General features: G+C 42.9%; 1 protein-coding gene across 2 annotated transcripts in view; it reads right to left on the minus strand.

The window, feature by feature from the left end:
- The window catches only part of MYO3A (myosin IIIA), a 104,509-nt gene that overhangs the window by 4,752 nt on the left and 81,777 nt on the right, over positions 1-17,980 (minus strand). For both annotated transcript variants that reach the window (XM_081834182.1, XM_081834181.1), the window contains 5 exons: positions 16,547-16,670; positions 13,566-14,988; positions 13,010-13,148; positions 3,516-3,625; positions 1,647-1,687 (listed from right to left, as the gene is read on the minus strand). In XM_081834182.1, the coding sequence (XP_081690308.1) occupies positions 1,647-1,687; positions 3,516-3,625; positions 13,010-13,148; positions 13,566-14,988; positions 16,547-16,670 (1,837 nt within the window). The remainder of the gene's footprint in view (positions 1-1,646; positions 1,688-3,515; positions 3,626-13,009; positions 13,149-13,565; positions 14,989-16,546; positions 16,671-17,980) is intronic.

The raw sequence follows: 17,980 nt of genomic DNA on the forward strand, positions 1-17,980 counted from the left end.
CAGTCAGTCTGACGGCAAAGAGACCACACTACATGTTACATACCCCACAACATTTCTCCAATGAAAATAAGGATGCCCTAAGGAAAAGTGGACGTGGGTGGTGCTGTGGTCTAAACCACAGCGCCTAGGGCTTGCTGATCGGAAGGTCGGCATTTCGAATGCCCGCAATGGGATGAGCTCCCGTTGCTCGGTCCCTGCTCCTGCCAACCTAGCAGTTCCAAAGCACATCAAAGTGCAAGTAGATAAATAGATACCACTCTGGCAGGAAGGTAAACAGCGTTTCCGTGCACTGCTCTGGTTCGCCAGAAGCAGCTTAGTCATACTGGCCACATGATCCGGAAACTGTACACTGGCTCTCTCAGCCAATAAAGCAAGATGAGGACTGCAACCCCAGAGTCGTCTGCGACTGGACCTAATGGTCAGGGGTCCCTTTACCTTTACCTTAAGGAAAAGTGGGGTGTTCTGGGATCAAATCAGAAACCAGGACGGCTTCTGTAAAACTGGGTCTGTCCCTGGAAAATAGGGACACTTGGAGGGTCTGCGTAAGAATATTAAAAAGCCCTCTTGGATGAAGCCAAAGGTCTGTTTACTTGAACATCTTGTTCTCATAGTGGGAAGCTTGTAAGCAGGACATGACTGCAAGAATAGATTGTGATTCTCAGCAACAGGTATTCAGAGGCATACAACCTCCAACACTGCTAAACACTGGAGTTTCCTGACAGGAATCCCTAACGTAACATGCTTCTTCAAAGGCAGCCATGAGGAGTATGGCTGATGGCAGTGGGGCGGGGAGGTAAAGACCCAATGTTCCCCCCTGTGCCTTCGTTGTGGGTCAAATCCCCTGCCCCCTCAAATGCTGTTAGCCTTAGAGGAGAAAATGTAACATGTATAAAGATTGTAAATGAAAATATGGACATTTAAGGATCATCAATATTTTTGTTTGTTAAGCATTTTCTTTGATTTTTTTTTAAAAAACGAACCTAATTTACAGATAGGTGTGTGATGCCACAGTGAAACTGTGATTTAATTTTATTTATTTTAAACACTGATAGGCCACCTTTGAGCGTCAAAACACTCTCAAGGGGAGCGGGTGTTCCATAGAATATATTAACATTGGTAACAGCAACAACAAAAGAACCCCCCACCTCAAAACTGTGATAACCACTAATGGAATCAGCCATGGCACTGAGAAACATTCACCTCAGTAAAATACTAAACTCCATTAAATATTACAGCTAAAATCAATTCAATTCAGAAACCCAATAAAAATTATTTAAGCAAACGCAACAGAGAACAAATGAGTCGTTAAGGCTTTCCCAAAGGCCTGCACCTTGGCCATGACTAGATTATGCTTGTCTACCCTTATCCCCCACAATTTATTTTTATTTTTTTTAAAAAATTGGTTTCCTGTTCACGTCTTTCACAGTCTCCCTGGGGCAAGTAGATGGGATGCATAAATAAACCAATGTTCAGAATTCAATAACAAATTTTGTCCTAATCAAAAGGCAAGAATTCGACCCTGCAAATGTTTGTCTTCAGCAATGATCATGTAACAACATTCCTTTCCTTAAATATCAATTAACAATTCCCCCTTGTTGTCACACCAACGTACAATTGTGCCTTTCTGAAGCAACAAGAAAAGCTACCTGTTTTTTCTTGGTTTCCGCTTTTCATCCTGGACTGATTTCTGAAAACACAAATTTTGGAGTGGTTATAACTATGATCATATAGTCTGTACAAATGTTAATTTATGGTCCTTTTCTGTGACCCAAAGATGTGCATCATGGTCTCATCCCCTCCCCTCTGCCACCAACTCCTTCAGGTTACAGACTCTTCCATGCCACTCCTGAAACTTGAGGGAATTCTCTGTGATTTCATTTTTTTAAAAAAACCTGATTTAAGATTCACAGATGGCTTGACCTAACCCTCCAGCCCAACCCCACTGTCTATATTTCAGAGATGCCACAATTTTTTTTGTAAGCCACACTAACTGCTATGGTGAAACACTGAAGCATGCAAACACAGTGGCATTTGAGAAGATGTACCTGGTGAAACATCAATTCTTGGACAATTGTAATGTCCTCTTATCCTCAAAAGCTTTTAAACCATCATTATTATTACTTTTATGCAATATATTTCTTAACCACTGTATGCTGAAGAGTCTGGCTTTGGATGCCATGCTAAGCCAAACCATGGCTTAGCTCAGTGCGTCGTAGAGGCAAAATGATTTGGGAGGAGTGAAGCAGCTGTGATGTTTTGTCCAGGACCAGCATGCTAAGCCATAAAGTAAAGGTAAAGGGACCCCGGACCGTTAGGGTTGGGCACTTTGGGGTTGCGGCACTCATCTCGCTTTATTGGCCGAGGCAGCCGGCGTACAGCTTCCAGGTCATGTGGCCAGCATGACTAAGCCACTTCTGGTGAACCAGAGCAGTGCACAGAAATGCCGTTTACCTTCCTGCCAGACTGGTACCTATTTATCTACTTGCACTTTGATGTGCTTTCAAACTGCTAGGTTGGCAGGAGCAGGGACCGAGCAACAGGAGCTCACCCTGTCGCGGGGATTCGAACCGCTGACCTTCTGACTGGCAAGTCCTAGGCTCTGTGGTTTAACGCACAGTGCCACCCGCGTCCCTATGCTAAGCCATAGTTTGGGCTTAATGTGACACACAAACCATGCCATTGTAACAGACATGGAGCGTGTCCACTCTCTCTCTCTCTCAATGCCTATTATGTCACAGGGTATGATGCCACAGGATACATCACTGTGCCTTTCACCTCATGCCCTTGGCTTACATCATTGTCTCCCAGTGGTATGGAGGAGAAACAAACAGGGCAAGGATGCCACAGCATCATGCATTTATCATCACAGATGTGTGAGAAAGAGGGAGCAAAGATACGTGAAACGGTGGCTGCTCCAGAACATCTAGTTCCACCCTTGTTTTGCTCTCCTCTTCTTCCAATTCCTCTGCTGTACTTTTGAGTGCCAGCAATAGCGGCAGCCTGACTAAGCAAATGTATTCTGTCACCTGCTGCTAAGTAGGTCAATAGTATGCATGTGCCTCTAGCAAGTGGGCTTAATTGCTCTTAAGAGGAACCTACAAAACAGCTTTTTCCATTTCCTTCTGACATATCTGATCACCGTCCCCCTCCCCTTTCCCCCTTTTCCCCTTTTAAGCAGCAGTAGGGTCAGATTTGGAAAGCTGTGGCAGATAGTTGACCTTGTAACCCTCAGTCCTTCCCTTTTGTGATTACCTTTCACTTTGAGAAAAGAAGTTGCAGCACTACGACGCTGCCTTGGCGCAGATGCTCAGAAATAATGAGATTCCAAAACGTGGAATTGCAATGAACATTCTGGTTTCGGGGTACATATCTAAGCCATTGAAGGCCAGAGTTTGGGGGATTGGCCTTGGAAGAACATATATCACACCAACATTCAACTTGCCAATATTAGTCTTGAATTAGAGCTGCTCATTCAACTACAAGCTAAAGGGGCAGATTTTAGCCATAATGCTTACATGTATGAGAGTGTAATATGTTGAGTCTTCAGGGTTGTTTAGTGTCTTCGGTTTCTGGGGCCTCCTTGGGCTCCTTTGCACAGAGTGAGCATCCTCTGATTTGGAAGCAACTGCAAGAGAGGAAAATACCTTTATTTTACGCAAGAGAAATATGGGCAGGATTCCTGCACTGAAGGGATTTGGACTAGATGATCCTCAGGGTCCCTTCCAAATCTACAGTCCTACGATTCTATGAAATTAAATTAAGGCAGTGCCCTTTAAATTATGGCAGTGCATATTTCCAAGATCTGCTAACACCATCAAAACCTATAGAAGATGGCTGTCTCATATCATTGTTTCCCATGGCTGCTATTACGACATTTAAAGAATTAAAAAGATGGCACAGGTGGAAAATTCTTCTATGTTCTTATATTGCTTCTGGAGCAAACCCAGTCATGTGCACACGCTGCAACAACTATCTCAGCTTACGTTTAGGGGTTCTACATGTTCAGCAAAGCCATAAATAACCAGTCACTTGACTTATGCCCTCAAGACAAACAGGGACAGAAGCTTTTGTAAACTGGAAGCAGCTAGCCAGACACCTCAAGGTTAGGAAAGGGGAAGAAATTGGTCTGTGTTTTAATGTGACCTTACTTAATTCACTCTTCCTGAAATGGTACACAAACCGAAACACAGCTATCCTTCAGAATTCTCTGAATTTGCTGATACAGTTCTTCAACCCCAAAGTACGACATTTAGAGTGTGTATTCAGAAGGGACTCTTGCCTTCAGAGAGCATTTTCTCCCTCTCTTTAATTCAGTGGTTTAAAAAAAGTTAATAAAGCAGAAAACTGAATTAATGCATATTTTAAAATCTGATGGGTTTCAAAAAAAAAAAGAAAAAAAAAAGAGGTGGTGTGCATTTGCGTTTATAGCTCTTGACATTATCTCAGTGCAAAGGAATAAGAGCTGGGCACTGTTCCTTTCCAATCAGCTACAGCCATACACTCCAATTTTCCACTCATATACTTCAAGCAGTTTTCAATAGCTGGTAACCTCCCAGACTGCCATTCTGCCTGGTCTTGCCCAAGCTAAGCCTCTCAGAGACTGATATTTAGCTTTTCATTTACACCTGGAAATATACATTCAGATCTGAAAAGGAAATATTGCAGAGTTTAGCATTTATTTATAATTGCAAACATAAACCTAATTCTTCTAGAGGTGGTATGCCTGTGTCTGGGACATGTCACTTCAGGCCACAGGTGTTGGAATCTATCCCGGAACAATCTCCAAGACATCTATACACATAGGAAAGCAGTATGTCAGGGAAAAGGCTCAGATCATGCATTGCTCTTTGGTGTCTGTTTTGTTTTATGCAGAGGGATTTTTTTCTTCTATAGAGAGGGACAGAAACCTCCAATGACTAGGACACAGTTACAAGACCTTCAAGCAGAGACACATTTAGGGGAGCGCAACAGGTTTGACCGCACTGGGTGTGGAGTCTTGGGGGGGGGGGCGCAACTAGGATGTAGAATGGAAGGCAAGAGGTGGTTGTGGTGGTGCCAAAATTTAGCATTGCAAAGGGCGCCGCTGAAATTTCAGGCCCAAAGGTCCTCCGCTACTTTAATGTTGCAATATTGAGTTGTAGTCAGCTATGTTCTACTCAAAGTAGACCCACTGAAATTCATGGACCTAAGGTAGCCGTGTCCATTAATTTCAATGGCTCTGCTGTGAGCATAACTAGTGTTGGACCCAATCTTCAGTCTGGATTGTGCCTGGGACAATCGCCCCCTTTGCCCAACTGAAGTTACACCATCTTAATGCGACATACTCAAATGAATGGCACCCAAGCTCTTGACTGAGTTCACCTTGGTTTGACCTATATGGATAAGAAAAGGAAGTATTTGCTCTCTTATGCTTCATAGAAGCTTTCATCCCTGGTGGTAAGGAAAATGCTTTTCATCCACTACCATAATACCATTTTAATTAAGAAAGTGGCACAAGCATTTATAATCAAAATGATCAGCAATACATCAGTGTAAGCACCAGCAAAATTAGCTGTATAACTTTTTCTTTGTTATGTGTGATAAATGCAGCCTTGGAAAGGTCACTGATATATTGGAGGACCAGAAAGAATAATGTTAATTTACAACGTAGTTGAGTAATGATTACATTTATTGTTCTAGCTTCTTATCTGGAATGCAGACGGTGCCTAATTTAATGAATGGACAATTATCTCTTAACATTTTGCCTTTTGAAGAACAATGGCGCTTTTCTAAACCAAGGTGTAGTCAATTTACCTTAGACAATGAAATTTCAATGCAATTAATTAATTTTACTACACTGAAAGCAAATATGAACCAGAGTCTTTAATTTAAAGTAGATAGTCAGCGCTAGATTAGAATCTCACTTAAAACTCTTTCATTGGGACATATACATACACATACACACACTCGTGCTGTTGCAGTGTAATGACTAAGGCCACATTCAGATATCACAACAAATCGTGGTTTGTAGCAATGAGAATATGCTGTAGTGAGCCCCAGGGCCCACATCCTCAAATTTTCCTTTCCATCTCCTTTGTACCTGGGAGGTGAAAATGTGAAGGTTCTCTTAATCTTTGGAATCAAACCGCCATTTCCCATTTCATATAATATGGGGAACCACAGGCAGTTAACAAACTGGAATATCAAATAATGGTTTGAGATCCTGGCTTGTTAACTATATTTGTTTAAGCCACAGTTCCCTGCATTCAGGTGAAACAGGAAACTGTGTTTTGTTCCAAACCATGAATGGAAGTTTCAGACAGTGGTGTCTAAACTGATTATGGTGACCTAGGAAAATTATGAGAGTTAATATTATGTTAATATTCGTCATACCAATTCCATGTACTGTTAAATGTGCCCCTATGCAACCAAGCACAGGACAACAATGCTCCAAGACCTCCTCTTCCTTAAAGTGGCTATTTAAAAACATTAAATTCTCAGCCATAACACATCAGCTTGTTTCCCTGCTACCCTTTCACCTTGGGTGGCCAACAAAAATAATCTACAGGAAATATAGCTAAAATCAAAAGTTAACACAATAGCCATCGTGGGTTGTCAAAGATGAGTAATGGGCTCCTATTCATAGCTAGAGGCAGACAAGCATTCCTGTTTGGCATACAAAGTACTATTTTTGGATTCACATATCACAGCTGTAAGATGACATACAGAACAAGTGAAGTTGAAGGAAACATGTACAATTATCACTTGAACTATTACAGTAATTATGGAAATTGAAATGCCAACTGATTTAAAGGAAAACAAAAGATTAGCAGTTGTTGCCGCTTGCTGATTAATGCCTTTATCAGAAACGGGTTCCACAAGGATGCTATTCAGCAGGAAATTTTCTTGAAAAAAGTATTTGCTTTCTAAAGGGTAGGAAAGAAGACGTGTTGGTTTTAATTCATACTCCACTTAGAGGCAGGTCTTTGTCCCTGATAGGTGGACCAGCTGAAAAAGCAGAATCATTGCTGTGGGGGGCAAACATTTTTATTTTGTTTATTAATGAAGAAAAGGTCAGGATACCCATCTTATTTGTTGTATAATCAATGTTTCTAGTTATCACCTAACATATTACTTCATCCCCCCATTACAGTAATTTTTTTAAAATCCACAATAGATCATAATCTCTATATTACAAGACACTAATAACGGAAAAAGAATGTATTGCTATTATTAAAAAAAATATATAAACTGCTCATCACTGATTCCAGGGCAGTATACCAAGAAATTTAAAACTACAGAAACACAATATGGTTAAGAGGAATAAATCCATTTAGCATGCTCAAACTTTCTTAAACTAATATGTGTGGGCAAATAAAAAGGTTTTATTTTAACCTTTAAGATAACAATGCCAACATCAGGCATGCTTCCATCAGGAGGCTACTACAAAGAAGGCCCTCTCTTCTGTACATACATATATAATGTACTTTTTCTAAAGAAGGGACATGGAAATACAACTGTGCAATGAGCTCAAATAATAAGATAATAAGATAATAATAATAATAATAATAATAATAATAATAATATAAGATTAAGATAATAAGATAAAAATAAGATAATAAGATAATAACAATAACAAGAGCTCAAATTTGTGACTTTTTGGAACAGTTATAATGCACACTATATTTAGACAGAACAAAAAAGGAGACTGGTATCATTTTCCCACTCATACAGTTGACCCCCATCCTAGATGATCATTTGGGTTACACAGCTTGTGCTGGAACGACTGTAAAAGGTAAAGGCAAAGGTAAAGGACCCCTGGACAGTTAAGTCCAGTCAAAGGCGACTATGGGGTGCAGCACTCATCTTACTTTCAGGCCAAGGGAGCCAGCGTTTGTCCACAGGCAGCTTTCTGTGTCATGTGGCCAACATGACTAAACTGCTACTGGAGTATGGAGGACCGTGACAAGTGCCAGAGCACATGGAAACACCACTTCTCTTCCCGCCACAGTGGTACCTATTTAACTACTTGCACTGGCGTGCTTTCGAACTGCTAGGTTGGCAGGAGCTGGGACAGAGCAACGGGAGCTCACTCTGTCACGGGGATTCGAACCGCCGACCTTCCTATCGGCAAGCCCAAGAGGCTCAGTGGTTTAGACCACAGCGCCACCCACATCCCACACTACCTGCATGTTTACTGGTTGTGTTCAGGGACATGTGGAAAACACTCCAGAACAGTTGCTTACTTTTAGGTTGAGTATAGGACTAAAGGTAAAGGGACCCCTGACCATTAGGTCCAGTCATGGCCGACTCTGGGGTTGCGGCGCTCATCTCGCTTTATTGGCCGAGGGAGCTGGCATACAGCTTCCGGGTCATGTGGCCAGCATGGCTGAGCCGCTTCTGGCGAAACAGAGCAGCACACGGAAACACCATTTACCTTCCCACCGGAGTGGTACCTATTTATCTACTTGCACTTTGATGTGCTTTCCAACTGCTAGGTTGGCAGGAGCTGGGACTGAGCAACAGGAGCTCACCCCGTTGTGGGGATTTGAACTGCCGGCTTTCTGATCCACAAGCCCTAGGCTCTGTGGTTTAACCCACAGCGCCACCCGCGTCCCTGAGTATAGGACTAACCCCAAGCTAATGGCACTCAGTGCTGCTTAAGAACACAGCTACGTAGCATTTATTTGTGGGGTGGTGGTGGAGGCTGGGGCTGATGCACTCATGACAAGCAGTGGAGGCCTACAGTCCACTTCAATCTCTCCACTAATTCCAACAACCACCCTCATGTGAGGGTGAGGTCCCCACCCTCATGTGAAAGTGAGGTCCCCACCCTCACTTTTTAGCTGCAATAACATTTCTTATTTGTGCATTTAAATGACAATTATGGGAAGGCACCCTGCCGGTGTCTTCAGGAATTCTGAAGCAGGTAGTTGGGTAGCTAAGCTAGTTAGGTCTTGTTTTTCCAGCTCCTCAACAAGTCTCTGCTGTTACCTGGGAGGCAGAATGGAACTCTGGCTGCCCCCAGTTTTCAGGCCTTAAAGGATGGGCTCAAGTCACTTCAGGTGAGCTGTTTATTGAGCATTCATCCTGATTTGCTTCGAGCGCAATTAGACAACCCTGACTAGTCAATGGCAATTCATTCGGAGTTGGATATGGGAAGGTTAGAGGCCGCCAGGGCTTTTTTCCAGCCATAGGTTAGAGGTTAGAGGCCGCCAGGGCTTTTTTCCAGCCATAATTCATTGGAACTTCTCGGCAGCGGCGCCCGCCCTGTGGACTGCCCTCCCATCAGATGTCAAGGAGATTAAGAACTATACAACTTTTAGAAGACATCTGAAGGCAGCCCTGTATCGGGAAGTTTTTAACCTCTGACGTTTTATTATGCTGTTATATTCTGCTGGAAGCCACCCAGAGTGGCTGGGGAAACCTAGCCAGATGGGTGGGGTATGAACAATAAAATTTATTACAAGGTGTGACTGGAAAGTTCGATAAATGGTCACAGAAATCAGATAGCGAGAAATATTTGAACATGCAATTGGCATCAGAAACCCACGAAATGCTCACAAATGTGTATGGAGATGAAGCTGTAACTCGAAAGACAGCATATGAGTGGTTTAAGTGTTTCTGTGAAGGGCGGCAAACCATTGAAGATGACCCTCAGTCTGGCAGACCATCGACGAGCAGAATGGAGGCAAACGTCAACAGAGTTGGTGAGTTATTGATGTGGGATCGTCGTTTGTCCATCCAAATGGTGGCGGAAGAATTGCATATTCTGCATGAAATCGTTACTGAGGTTACTGAGTTGTCCCACCCTCCATATTCTCCCGATCTGGCCCCACCAGATTTCTTTCTTTTTCCAAAACTGAAATCTGCACTGAAAGGGCACTGATTTCCCAACATTTCACATGTCCAAGCTGTTGTGACGAGGGAACTGAAAACAGTACGAAAAGTGGACTTCTCCAGAAGTTTCCAACAGTTCCACGAACGTTGTCAACGGTGTATTGTATCAGAGGGGGCCTACTTTGAAGGCCTGTAAGGTACGTATGTTTGAATATTTCTTGCTGTCCCGATTTCTGTGACCATTCACTGAACTTTCCGGTCACGCCTTGTGTTGTTATTATTATCATCATCATCTCCTACCAGCACCTCTCAGGTGGGTTCCAATGCCATTATAAGAAAACAAGGGAGGTGGGAGGTGTTTATAGTGAGTTCCAGGATCTCTGGAAGCTGCTGTATCAAAGCAAGCTTTATCTCACACTTTACAGTGCATCTTTTTCCTGCTCTTGTCCTTATCACCCAAAGCCTGACCTTTTAAGGACGCAGGTTGGTTGCACAAGAGCTCCAAATCAAATGAACAACCTGGATGTGTCAAGGTGCGATTTAAACCCCATCCCAACATAATGACAAGTGTGCCCTCAGGGCCATAGCTCAGTGGTGGAGCACCTGCTTTGCATGCAGAAGATCCCAGGGTCAATCCCTGGCATCTCCAGGTAAGGACTTGGAATTCCCCCTGCCTGAAATCCTAGAGAATTGCTGAAAGTCAGGGGAGACTAGATGGTCCTTTGGTTTGGCTACCAGTATAAGGCAGTTTTGGATGTTCCTATGAAGTGCTCACAGAGGACTTCATTACCCCTTTCTCCCACAAAGGCCTGCACTAAATGCATTTGTTTTAACCCACCACACCAAAAATGGGCCAATTAAACTTCTTTAAGCACATCAATGCCTTTCCAAAGGGCAACAGAACGTGAGACATAATGCCTATGATTTTGTGCCTCTGGGGCTCCTAGACTGTTTTTGCCAATAATTGAATGCTTGAAAGGTGCTATTATTGCTCCCGATTCCACTCCAAAAGCAATTAAACCATGCCTTTGCTGGGCAAAGAAAAACAATGAAAGACAACTTTAAAAAATATATATATTTAAAAAGATACCATTGCCTTTGATATCAGGCTTCTCAATCAAATTATTGCTGAAAAGATGACTAACTACCCTGCAGGTACATAAAGAAAATGAAAAAGTAGCATTTTAGAAGGTTTAAAATGCAAAAAAGAGAGAGCCTCATTTAAAACAATATTTTTAAAAGGGCACCTAGACCTTTAAAAAAAAAAAAGCAAATTGCTCGCAAGAGCATTTATTCAGTGAAGGCCATATTGTCCCTGAGTCCAATCAAATTGCTGCTGAGTTCAGAAACATTTGTTCCATTATTATTTATATGCAGTTTTAAAAGGATAAGGAGAACAATTTTCATTTGCCATATTGTGGGTAAGAAAAGAAAGTATGAGGTAAGGGATGGGTAAATAATACATTCAATGCATATTACAAAGAAAAGGTAAATTTTGTGTGTAGGAGAATTTTTTTTTTGTATTGTAATAGACTTAGATTTCATGAACATGCATTATGAACAGGGTGTCCAAGATTGCTATCAAAGGCTACTTGGACCAAAATATTCACTTTTAAGTAGCTTTAATCTAAGGCTAGAAAGCAGACAGGCAATTTAATTTGGTTTAGTACCTGCTCAATGGTTCAATCCTATGCATGCGATTCTCACTGAGTTCAATAGGACTTGCTGTCTAATTCAGCCTTTCCCAGACTGGTTTTGGACCACAACTCTCACCACCAGGTTTTCAAGGTATTAAACACCTTGAGACCCTTCTTTCCTTTTCTGCCATGTGTGAATGGAAAGGAGAGGAAATGTAGTTTTAGCTATGCATTCTCTTATCCCTCTCATGTGTGTTCTATGAAAAGTGGCATTTGCTACTTTCCCAAAATATTATTTTGAACATTTAATCCATATTAGCTGGGAATGATTACTCATGCTGTCAGGCCTCACTTTAAATTTAATCCTAGAATTCGGCTTAAAGCTTAAAGTCATCAGCAAATAGAGCATGATGAAGGTGAAAGGTCCTGCCAAAAATAATGAAGAGAAGCTTTCGATTCACTTTTCTCTCTCATGGGTTTCAGAAACGAAGAATAATTAAGATAACCAAAATGCAAACTTCAATTTCCATCGGCACTGGATCTTTTCATTATGCAAAGGCATTGCTAAGTGGCAGCAAAATTGTACATGTATTTGTTCCTCACAATAGCTTGGTCCACATGTAATGCGGACCATAGGATAACCGGAAACAGAGGAGCCTCTGTGGACCTGAGCAAACAGAGAGACATTCACCCTTCCTACTTCCTTTCCATTTCCTTCTGCACACTGAGGCCAGGAGGAAGACTTCTATCAAGTTTAGCTGCACTTTCAGACAATTTGAGCTTCCTCTCATGTATGAACCAGGAATCCTGGGTTTAATGCAGACTTTGGTCTGATGCTAAACAAATCAACTTCCATCCATGAATCATGAAGCTGCGTTGGATGTAATGCTAAGCTCAGAAAGTCTGAAAATGGAACTGAACTTGGCAGACTAAACTGCTCCTGGCTGTGCAGAAGGAGAGGGCAGGTAAATTGCACATGTCTGACACCTTGGAGAGCCATAGGTAAAGGTAAAGGGACCCCTGACCATTAGGTCCAGTCGTGGCTGACTCTGGGGTTGCGGCGCTCATCTCGCTTTATTGGCTGAGGGAGCCGATGTACAGCTTCCAGGTCATGTGGCCAGCATGACTAAGCCGCTTCTGGCGAACCAGAGCAGCGCACAGAAATGCCGTTTACCTTCCCGCCGGAGCGGTACTTATTTATCTACTTGCACTTTGAGGTGCTTTCGAACTGCTAGGTTGGCAGGAGCAGGGACCAAGCAACGAGAGCTCACCCCGTCACGGGGATTCGAACCACCAACCTTCTGATCGGCAAGTCCTAGGCTCTGTGGTTTAACCCACAGCGCTACCCGTGACCCTTGGAGAGCCATACATGTAATCTAAAGCCAGGCATAGGGAACCTGTGGCCCTCCAGAATTTCTTGGAGACGCATCAGGAATGAAGAGTTGTAAGGCCACAGGTTCCCCATCCGTGTAGTTGCAGAGTATATTCCATTTAGTCAGATTAATATTGCCTTTCAATGCTGAGGGTGATTTTTTTAAAAAAATATTTTTTACCAGGCTGGCACACACGAGGAGAGAGGTGACCATTTGTTTGCTTGTCTTTGGAGAGCATCACAGGCCTCAGCTGATGGGACAGAATCATTTCGTTCAGCTTCTGCTGCAGCACCAAGTAATCTTCTGATAATTTTGATATCTAGGAAATAAAAACACCAAGCTTTAGTGCAAATCAATGCTGGGCAGTGGGAGCAGGAGAAGCAATGATAGAGAGAGAGAGAGAGAGAGAGAGAGAGAGAGAGAGAGAGAGAGAGAATTTTGCTTTTGTAGATAGGTATCTTGACAACCTCAAAAACCCTTACTGCTGAACTCATGCTACTTTCAAGCATATTTTTTAATTCAGAGCGGGAGCTGATTTCACCAACCCTTAAACACACCTCGGGATGTGTAAGGATATAGAAAATAATCTACATTACAAAGGTAAAAATCGCATTCATTGCTCTACCCACTTTTTCCTCTGGCCCTACCTGCCGCTGGCATGTGGCCCTCAGAAGGCTGCCCAGAATGGAATATAAACCCCAGATTGGGAAAAGTTCCCCAGCTCTAATCTCCTCACCTGCCTGGAAAATGCCGCCAGATCAGACTTGTCCTTCTCAGGGCCATCTTCCGGAGCATCATTTGATCCCTCAGCCTCAGCACTGGATCTCTGCCTCGCTATTGTTGCCTTCGGACTGGGATTTTGACTGCTCCCTCCACCATTCCCTTCATGGTGTGCTCTCTCTTGGTTCCCACCCGGCAATTTCCCTTCTTTCCTGAGCTGTCCTCGCCTTCGGTATCCTCGATAATTACTCTGAATGACTAAGGCTGCCTTCTCTTTGTCTCCCGAGGTTTGTTTGCTGGCTTCAATATGTTTCTGAGAGCCTCTCACAGAGCTTTTCCTTACACTTGCTTTATTTTCAAAGGGAGGCGGCTGGCCGTGTTTCAAAGAACCTCTTTCCAGGTGACTGCCATGGGGAACAATGGGAGACGGCCTTTGCACCTCCGAGCCCTTTCTTCCGTGCAGAGTTGGCTGGCTCGATTCACTTGACTTTCTGATAGATGCTTTCTTAGGTAAGCCATCGGAAATGGCCTTTTTCTCTCCTTCCTCCGGGAGCTTTTGTTTCACATAAGACTGCCGTTTCCTGGGAAGCACTTCTTCCTTCTCCTCTGGTGCCTTCAGATCTAAGTCAGAGATGCTCTGAGTAACAACAGAAGCTGCACCTTTTTGGTTGACACCAGCTTCTGCTTCTTGCGCTGGTTTGAGGTTCTGCTCTGAAGGCGGTTCTGGCCCTGCCACATTCTTGCCGCCCTGCTCCTTGACCTTCTTTCGTTCTCTGTAACCGCGGTAATTACTCTGAAGGATGACAGCGGCCTCCTCTTCACTTTGGGGAGGAGACGTGTTGTGTCCAACGGTTGTGTTACTCTCGATCTCTGTAATTTGTACATCTTCTTCAGTCTGAGGTGGTGACTTGGGCACAGCAGCTGCACTGACGTGGACCTCTGCGGGTGAGGTCTGCCCCTTATCTGTACTTCCCAGTTTCTTACACTGCTCATCCTTAAACTTCTTCCGTTCTCTGTAACCCCTGTAGTTACTCTGGAGGATAACAGCCGCCTCCTCTTCAGTGTGAGGCGGTGACTTAAGCTCAACATTTGCGTTGACCTCAACCTCTACAGGAGAGCTTTGCACTTCATCTGCATCTCCCATTTTCTTACAATGGTCCATACTGGCTTCGGCTTCTGGTGCTGGTTTGAGGTTCTCCTCTTGAGATGGTTCCTGCCCTGCCACATTCTTGAAGCCCTGCTCCTTCACCTTCTTCCTTTCTCTGTAACCACGGTAGTTACTCTGAAGGATGACAGCGGCCTCCTCTTCACTTCGGGGAGGAGACTTGTTGTGTCCAACGGTCGTGTTATTCTTGATCTCTGTAATTTGTACATCTTCTTCTTCCTTTTCACTTGGGGTAGCTGCCGTTTCAGCCTGTTCCTTCCTAAGAAGTGACTCCCTGACAAGAAACATATTATATTTAGGAGATATTGTAATCCTGATACAACATGTATGCATTAAAAGGTTAATATGATATGTGCAATTTTAAAAATGAGAAGAATATAATAATTTATTATTTATACCCCGCCCATCTGGCTGAGTTTCCCCAGCCACTCTAGGCAGCTTCCAATGTTAAAAACAATATAGCAATACAGAAAATGTTGGGGGTCCTTTTTTGTTGTTGCTTACAAGAAGAAAGAGCGTTAGGGGGAAAAACAATGAAGAATACCCCCTACTCAAAGTAAAAAGGTAAAGGGACCCCTGACTGTTAGGTCCAGTCATGAACGACTCTGGGGTTGTGGCGCTCATCAAAAAACCAGCCATTTCAGATTGTTTAAAAGAGAGTTGTCATCATTCACAAAGAGGTTCCCCAACCCTGCCCTAGTACACACATTTCCATATAGATTACTTGGCTGGAGAACTGAACCTCAAAATTTGGAGAAGTACAAATTTCAAAAGATAGACTAAGTTTTGTGTGTGTGTGTGTGTGTGTGTGTGTGTGTGTGTGTGTGTGTGTGTAATCTTGAAGAGACTTTCTGCCTCTTCTCTCTCTCTCTTCTCTCTCTCTCACTCCAAGGCAAGATGGTTCCTCTTGTGGCAGTTTGGATAGGGAACATCATCATCAACTCCAACAGTGTTAAATAGCACATTATGGATTTTGACCGAGTTAACACTAACAAAGAACTATGCCTGCTTATTTCAGTGATCTGTATTCTGCCCCCAGAAGCGGAGGACTCCTCCTATCAGTTCAAAAAACATGACTTAAGTTCCCTTTTTGATGTGAACTGAAACAATTTCCCTTTCCTCCCTACCACAAACTGTGGTTACTCCTTTCCCCCTGGAGATACAGATGGCATTTCCACCACCAAGCAAAAGCTTTTTTTTCATTCTTCCAGGATGTGGGGGTAAATAAATTATTGCGGCTTACTGCCTTTTATTTTTTGTTCTACTGTGTTTTGTCAATTGTTTTAAATTAATGCATATGTTATGTATGCAACTAACCTCCCTGAGATCAGGGAATCTGCTCCTGGATCTGTTTTGCTCCTGAATCTGTTTTAAAGAATAGATACATTTGTTGCAGTTAATTGCAGTTTGAGTGTTAGGTAAGGAGATTATTCAACAGTATTTTCTTGTTCATGCTCCCCCCCCCCGCCCCCTGTGCTGAGCTCTCAATATCTGGCTGAAAGGCCTTTTCTTGTTTTAATGCAAATGGAGCCAGGAATTCAATATTCAGACTTAGAGCTACCAGACCTTTTACAAATCAGATGTGGATAAAATGTTAGCAGTCAAATATCATTTATTTGCATCCAGTGTTTTTAATGGAAATCACATGCCCTTCTTTGACACGTCTACTGAAAACAAAACGCAATATAATGAGATATATCTCACCTTGTCTGCACGGAAGAATGCAGTCCGTCATGGTCTAGGTCTAGATATATTGCTGCTTTCTGACTATATTTTATTGCAGAAAGAGACGGCATTTAACAGAACAATCACAACGAGAAAGCAAACAGTACCTTTTCCTTTTGAAGCTCCTTCGCTCCCTGTATCCCCTGTAATGACTCTGAATTGTCGTTGCTGCTTTAGAATTTGCTTCCTTTTCTTCCTTAATTTTCCTCCTGATTAAATATCCTCTTGCAGCTGATGTAAATTGCAAGAGGAACATAACTCAATAATTTGTTTATTCATTTGAGCTATTCATATGCTGCAGCCTTCCCCAACCTGCTGCTCTCCAGATGTTGCTGGACTACAACTCCCATCAGCCCAAGCTAGCATGGCCAAAGGCCAGGGACGATGGAAGTTGTATTCCAAAACACCTAGAAGGCACCAGGTTGAGGAGGGATATGCTGCTTTTCAGGTGGACTTCATAAAGTGGTTTACATAATATATATATATATATATATTACAAATTAAGCAGTATCAAAATATATGCGGAGCTGTGTGTGTGTGTATAATCTTGAAGAGACTTTCTGCCTCTTCTCTCTCTCTCACTCCAAGGCAAGATGGTTCCTCTTGTGGCAGTTTGGATAGGGAACATCATCACCAACTCCAACAGTATCCAAACTGCCACAAGAGGAACCATCTTGCCTTGGAGTGAGAGAGAGAGAAGAGGCAGAAAGTCTCTTCAAGATTATGGATTTTGACCGAGTTAACACTAACAAAGAACTATGCCTGCTTATTTCAGTGATCTGTATTCTGCCCCCAGAAGCGGAGGACTCCTTGTTCACCAGAATGTCTTCTTATTTAGCTCCATATTTACACGAAACATGTTCACTCCCCTATCACAAAACTGGACTGGTTTGTCCCACACACTTGGCCTGGCAGAATGTGATGGTGGAACCCTAGAATGGTACATTGGACTATACTATACATCATATTGCAGGGGGTGGGGGGTGGGAGGGACTGATAACCATTTTTGCACGCTCTCCTATGCAATTAAAATGATAGCCCATTGGGAGGGGGTGGGGAAGTTCTCTCCCAGGCCACTTCTAAATTTGATAGCATTGCAGTTTCAGGGAGGTTTCTTTCCCATAGGGAAACAGTCATACCTGATGGGTTGGTCATGCTGGCTAATGGGAATTGAGAGTTCAGTAATACCTGGTGTTTCTCACTCCTACATCAGAGGGTTCCTTAGCATTGGACTGGCTACATCCAAATAGGCAGGGAGGGTTGGAGAAGAATTCCAATTTTTTTTTTCCAGCAGAGCAATCTGATCATCTAACACTCCTGAAATTGCTCCTGGATATCTCAGTCAGATTATGCACTTATCCGGATTTTGTAATGTAGCTCCTTTGCACAAAAGGATGCACAAAATATGTATTTTACACATTAATGCATACAATATGTGCTGTTTTTGGGGGGGGAAAGAATGGAAAAGCACTTTAAAATGTGCGTTTTATGTAAAGATGTGTATTTGACCACACATTTTTTTTAAAAAAACCCACCCACCA

The sequence above is a fragment of the Podarcis erhardii genome, assembly GCF_964252035.2.
Source record: "Podarcis erhardii genome assembly, chromosome: 12".
Classification (NCBI taxonomy): Eukaryota; Metazoa; Chordata; class Lepidosauria; order Squamata; family Lacertidae; genus Podarcis; species Podarcis erhardii.